The sequence below is a fragment of the Petaurus breviceps genome, unplaced genomic scaffold (assembly GCF_028583685.1).
Source record: "Petaurus breviceps papuanus isolate PSGF00001 unplaced genomic scaffold, PetGlider_PUasm1.0 91041, whole genome shotgun sequence".
Lineage (NCBI taxonomy): Eukaryota > Metazoa > Chordata > Mammalia > Diprotodontia > Petauridae > Petaurus > Petaurus breviceps.
The window spans coordinates 18,337,328-18,343,933 of record NW_027187400.1 but is presented as its reverse complement, the minus strand read 5'-3'; the positions used below and the strand labels follow the sequence as shown (position 1 = coordinate 18,343,933).

At 45.6% G+C, this 6,606-nt stretch overlaps 1 protein-coding gene across 4 annotated transcripts in view; it reads left to right on the top strand.

Moving 5' to 3' along the window:
* FBLIM1 (filamin binding LIM protein 1) overlaps positions 1-6,606 on the top strand; it is a 37,102-nt gene that overhangs the window by 4,901 nt on the left and 25,595 nt on the right. For all 4 annotated transcript variants that reach the window (XM_069078904.1, XM_069078905.1, XM_069078906.1 and 1 more), the window contains exons 2-3: positions 1,032-1,145; positions 5,115-5,378. In XM_069078904.1, the coding sequence (XP_068935005.1) occupies positions 5,144-5,378 (235 nt within the window). In that variant the 5' untranslated portion in view covers positions 1,032-1,145; positions 5,115-5,143. The remainder of the gene's footprint in view (positions 1-1,031; positions 1,146-5,114; positions 5,379-6,606) is intronic.

Here is a 6,606-nt window from a genome sequence, read left to right as displayed (position 1 = left end):
GAAGGAGAGGGAGAGAGAAAAAGAGAGAGGGAAAAGAGGGAGAAGGATAGAGGAGAGGGAGAGAGAGATAAAAAGAGAGAGAAAGGGTGAGGAAGGGAGGAGAGGGAGACAGAGATAGAGGAGGGGGGTAGAGAAGAGAAGAGAGAGGAGAAAGAGGGAGGAAGGGAGAGCTCAGGCCTCAGTTCTCTGTCACCCCACTCCTAGAGACCAGGCCCTAAGTGGAAGATTCCAGAGGACCATGACTGCTGTCTTCAAATAGTTCACGGGTTGTTATATGGAGGATCATCATATGGAGATTAGATTTGATCAGCTTGACTCTCTGGGGGGCAGAACCGGGAACGATAGGCGGAAGTTATGTCAGCGCCATGTAAGGAAAAAAACTCCTAACAGTTAGAGCTGAGCACACTTACTAGCTTTGTGACCTTGGTCAAGTCACTTCACCCTGTTTGCCTCAGTTTTCTCATCTGTAAAATGAGGGGGAAGAGGAAATGGCAAACTATTCCGGTATCTCTGCCGAGAAAATCCCAAATGGAGTCATGAAAAGTAAGACGTGACTGAAAATAACTTAGCAACCAAAAGAGCTGAGCAGAAGTGAAAATATACTGCTTTAGGGAGTAGTGAGTCCTGTCACTAGAGGGCTAGAAATCATAGAATCGTAGATCTAAATCTGAAAGGTATATTAAAGACCACCTACTCTGACCCCCCTCACTTTAAGGTGAGAAAACTAGGGCTCAGAGAGGTTGTGACTGGCCCAAGGTCACACAGGTAGTGTCAGAAGTGGAATTAGAATCCAGGTCCTTTGACTTGTCAGGGATGTTTTAGGAGGAATTTTTTGTTTAGGGGGACTAGGTAGTGTCTGAGCCCCTATACACTCTGGTGTCCTGTGCTTCCATTCAAAGACCTCTTATAATTTCTAGCCCTTGGGGTTCCTGGGACCTGGGCCAATGGTTGTAAATCCCTAGATAAATGTAATTCTGGGAACACTCTCCTGCAGCCAGGTAAATGCAACATCTGCTTGTTCTTTCCCCTAGAATTGTCTTCCTGAACCCTGATTACCATCTCCAACTACTCTTGGACCATTGTAATCTCCTCAGCAGAACATCACTGACCAGAGAGAACTAAGTTACTGAGCCCAGGAAAAGTGGGTAAGTCTAGGGTGGGGATTCTTAGGAAGACTATCTGTTCTTGGGTGTGTGTGTTAGGAGGCTAACGAATAGCTGGGACTCTTGCCTCCAGCCAGCAGAGCTCTTCCTTCTCCTGAGATCCTTCATGGAAGAGAAGTCAATCATTAATGTAGCAGGGAGCGGCTGCCCTTTGCTCCATCTGACAGGGCAGGTAGAATGGGAAGGGGGAAGGGTTTCTGCATTCCATTCCCATATCCTGGTCCCCTGAGGCCTTCTCAGAACTTCCATTGGTCAGTTTACAAAATGGAGCTCCTGGTCCCTCTTTCATTCTTTGAGAAAACAAAAAGAAGGTAAGAATGGAGGTATTTGAGAAATCTCCTGCCCCTTAGGAGGAGAATGAATAAATCAAAGGAAGTAATAATGTTATGCTTATGTATCTCTTCCCCTGCCCCACACCTTTGCAGGCATCTGTGACCTGATAATGGAATCTTTTTTTTTTCTATGCAATCAGGTTAAGTGACTTGCCCAGGGTCACACAGCTATCAAATGTCTTCGGTCAGATTTGAACTCAGGTCTTCCTGACTCCAGGGATGGTGCTTTATCCTAGGCACCACCTGGATGCCCTGATAATAGAGTCTTGGGGGTTTAGAGCAATGAAGAAGACCTGACTTCAGACCTGCCTCTGACCTTTAGTTATTTGTTTGACCCTAGGGAAGTTATTTAACTTCCCCCAGTCTTGGTCAACTTCCTGAAGCTTATCTATAACATGAGAGATGATTCACAATCTGAATTGGGGAGTTCCCACACTGGCACTTTTTTTTTTTAGCAGTGACAAACTGAACACCTCCCTCCACCACACCATATCCCTTTTCTTTATGATCACAGTTGATTTAGGGCAGGAAAGGATTGCAGAATATGGAGTATTAGGGGCTGCTAGATGGAGCAGTGAATAATGGAGTCAGGAGGACCTGAGTTCAAATCTGACCTCAGACATTTGCTAGCTGTGTGACCCTGGGCAAGTCACTTAACCCCAATTGCCTTGCCTTCTCCCCTCAAAAAAAAGAAACAAACAGGAATATGGAATATTAGAGCTGGAAGGAGCCAGAAAACGTCAAAAATCAGAATTAGAAGGAACTTATAACATAGGCCAGGGGTGGGGAAATGAGTTGAGATTCAGTCGAAGGACCACACTTGAGGACCTAGAGGGCCGCATGTGGCCTCAAAACGACAGGTTCCCCACCCCTGACATAGACTGTTGTAGCTTGGAAGGACCTTAGACCCAGAATGTCAGAGTTACAAGGGGCTTTAGGCACCTTCTAATCCTGGGGTTCTTCACATAGAGTTTGTGAGTGGATTTCAAGGGGTCTGTGAACTCAGATGCAAAAAAAATTTACATGTTTATTTTCACTAACTTTTTTTTTTTAAGTAATTGGGGTTAAGTAACTTGCTCAAGGTTACACTGCCAGTTATTTTTGTGTAGGTGCCGAGTATCTGAGGCCGGAACCGATCCTGGGTCTCCCAATGCCAGGGCCGGAGCTCTTACTCACTGAGCCACCTGGCCGCCCCAATTTTCACTAACTTCTTATGAAAATTTAGCATGTTTTTCAATTATGAACTTTAAAAAAAAACTCTTCTGGGAATAATAAGAGCTAGCACTTATATAAAGCTTTAAGGATTGGGAAGCACCTAATAATTATTATCTCATGGGAGCTTCATAACAACCTTGGGAGGTAGGTGCTATTATTATCCCTACTTTACAGATAAGGAAACCAAGGCAGATAGAGGTTAAGTGACTTACCTACAGTCACACAGCTAGTAAATGCCTGAGGCTGGATTTAAACTGACTCCAAGTCTAGTCCTTTTTCTACTCTACCACTGAGCAGCCAGACTGCCAAAAATAAAAAAAATTAAAATCCAACACACTTATTTTACAAATGAGGAAAATGAGACCCAGGAGGGGAAATGAAGGTCATTTGTTCAGTCATTTCAGCTGTGTCTGACTCTTCATGATCCCATTTGGGGTTTCTTGGCAGAGATACTAGAATGGTTTGGCATTTCTTTCTTCAGCTCATTTTGCAGATGAGGAAACTGAGGCAAACTGGGTGAAATGACTTGCCCAGGGTCACATAGCTTCTGGAAGATAAGTCTTCCTGACTCCAAGCTGAGCTCTATCCACTATGGCAACCCCCTAGCTGCCCCAACTAAGGTCACAGATCTAGTAAATATCTAGACCTGGGGTTTGAATACAGGCTTTCTGACTCTAAATTCAGTGTTTGTTTATTTGTTTATTATTATTGTTGTTTCTTAACTACACCACATCTCCCCCAAGTTTTTTGAGGGGAGGAACTGTACTAATTAGTCCTAGCATCAAACACAGTACTATGCACACAGTAGGATATTTTACCGTGTATTTTACTGAACTGCCTGACTCATATTTAAATTGCCCAGTGCTTGCAAGTCATAGCAACCCTGTAATACAGGCAGTGCAGGTGGTATTAACCCCATTTTACAGATGAGAAACCCAAGGCTCCAACAGGTGAAGTGATTTGCCCAGGACTGCACAAGTGTGCATGAGGGGGCAGCAGTTTTGGAGGAGTGATGCTTCTGCCTTCCTCAATGGAGGAGGTCTCCAATTCAGCAGAGCTGGCATGTGTCTGAATCTGCACCATGTGTCCTGGAATGTTGGAACTTGTGCATGTAGCCTTGAAGCTTGGGCTCTCCTGGAGCAAGACGGCTACCAGCCCAAGAGCCAGAGAATTGAAATCAACTCACTAAATATTTACTAAGCCCAGATTAGATAGTGAGTTATAGATAGAAAAGGGGCTTCCTCACCAGGGAGGAAATCATAGGGCTTGCCCCCATCTTCATCACTCTCCTAAGGACGAAGTACTGTGCTTTGTACAGGGGGCTTGTTGTTGTCATTAAAGGGAAAAAAAAAGACAAAGTTCCTGCCCTCAGAAGTAGCTTATGGTCTAATGAGCTCGAACCCAAGGATGCTAGAAGGTAAAATGTGAGAAGGGAAATGGGAAGTCAGAATGATCAGGGATGATCCTGGAGGAGGTAGCCCCTTAAGGTTTGGGCCTTAGAGAAGGGAAGGAATTCAACAGATGGGAAGGAGGTACTGAAAGGTGGAAGAGGGCCAGGACAAGAAGAGGGGATAGACAATATTACTGTTTCTGGAACACACAATATGTGAGGGACTGTACTGTGGAATAAGGGTGGGAAGGTAGATCAGTAGCTCAGCTCTAAGTGTTAGGAGTTCTTTTCCTTACATGGAGCCGACATAAATTCCTCCTATTGTTCTCGGTTCTGCCCCCCAGAGAGTCAAGCTGATCAAATCTAATCTCCATATGATGATCTTCAGGAAGAGGGGAGGGAGGCAGAAAGGGAGGGAGGAAGGGAGAGAGAAGGTAAGAAAGGAGGGAAGGATTAAAGAAAGAAAAAAGAAGGGGAAGAAAAGAAGGGAGAGATATAGAGAGGAAAGGAGGAACGAAGGAAGGAAGGAAGGAAGGAAGGAAGGAAGGAAGGAAGGAAGGAAGGAAGGAAGGAAGGAAGGAAGGAAGGAAGGGAGGGAGGAAGAAGGGAAGGAAGGGAAGGAGGGAGGAAGGAAGGAAGGAAGGAAGGAAGGAAGGAAGGGAGGGAGGAAGAAGGGAAGGAAGGGAAGGAGGGAGGAAGGAAGGAAGGAAGGAAGGAAGGAAGGAAGGAAGGAAGGAAGGATACATTTAGTAAGCATCTGCTCTATGCCAGGCACTATGCTAGGTGCATTCCAAATACCCTCTCCTTTGATCCTCACAACCACCCTCATCATTCAAGGTAGCTGCTTGAATTCCATGCCAGGACCAGGAGTTTGTTCTTTATTAGAAGGTTTCTGAGCAGAGGAGTCTCCTGATCACACAGGAGTATTAGGAAGATCTGGGCAGTGGGAAGGAGTGAAAGCAGGGAGAGACTCATTCCCCAGTCCCAAGCCATTAACTCTTCTCTTTTCGTTAGCCGTGCTCTGAGAGAAAAGCCAGTGGGAGATGATGGCTGCAAAGCCAGAGAAGAGGATGGCCTCATCCATCTTCATCACCCTGACTCCCCCTCGTCGGGACACAGCCGTGGTGGATGAGGTGAGGCAGGCGGCCTGTTCCAGTCGGGTCAGTCGGGCCCGGGAGCCCGCTTTGGCCAAGAAACCCCCCGGTGACTTTCTAGTGGGCAGACAGGGCCCTCAGGTCCCCAGCATTCCGGCAGCACCAGTTCTTCTACCTAATGGAGGTAAGATATAACATGGGGCAGGGGAAAGCTGGGGCAGAGAAGTGGGCAGATGGGGCAAAAAGAGAATGTGGGACTGAGAACTAGCCAGCATCTGAGAGCACATCCGGCAACAGTCCAGCAACCAGCCAGAATTCACCAGGTGCTGTGGGAGGGAGGTAATGAGCATTTATGGCACCTACTATGTGCTAAGCATTTTTACAAATATCTATCGGATCCTCCCAACAGTCCTGCTATTATTATCCCCATTTTGTGGATGAGGAAACTGAGACAGACTGAAGTAAAGTGACTTGCCCAGGGTCACACAGCTAATAAGAATCTGAGCTTCCTGACTCCAGGTCCATCTATCCACTGTGCCACCTGAAGACAGAATCAGGGATGTGTGCCTGACAGCATATGCACCATTCCATACCCATGGGCCCCCACTTTGCCAGTAAAGAGAAGGAGCCAAGATTGGGCTTTATTACTGTAATCTCTGTGTATACTGCTTCCAGTTCCACTTGTTCTAAGTTTCCTTAGATGCTTTACATTTTGGGGGGGTCTCGTGGCCCAGTACTCTTTCATTACATTCAGACCTCACTGTGTGCTTAGTCAGACCTCAATGGACATTCGGGTTTTTCTTGGCAGAGATACTGCAGTGGTTTGCTGTTTCCTTCTCCAGGGGATTAAGGTAAACAGAGCTTAAGTGACTTGTCCAGGATCACACAGCTAGTAAGTATCTGAGATGGTATTTGAGCTCCTGAAGAGAAGTCTTCCTAACTCCAAGATCATTGCCCTGTGCACCACCTACCTGCATGTAAAGTCTGAGAGTTGGATTAAAGAAATTCACTTCACAAGATGGGGGAGACATAGGCACAGGAGTATTCTAATTAATATTTAACAACCAACTCCTCCCTCCCCCCCAAAATATATGCAGGACACACTCTTAAATTTAACCGACATCATTAATATATTTTCTCCATTACTCTCTTAAATCTAGTCAGTCAGAAAAACATATTAAGTCCTTATTGGTAGCATTTTCAGATTTCAGAGATTGAAATGCTCACAATGAAAATTTAACAATTGGGCGAAGCTAGGTAACAGAGCGGATAGAGCACCAGCCCTAGAGTCAGGAGGACCTGAGTTCAAATCCTCAGACATTTACTAGCTGTGTGACCTTGGGCAAGTCACTTAGCCCTACTGACAAGAAAGAAAGAAAGAAAGAAAGAAAGAAAGAAAGAAAGAAAGAAAG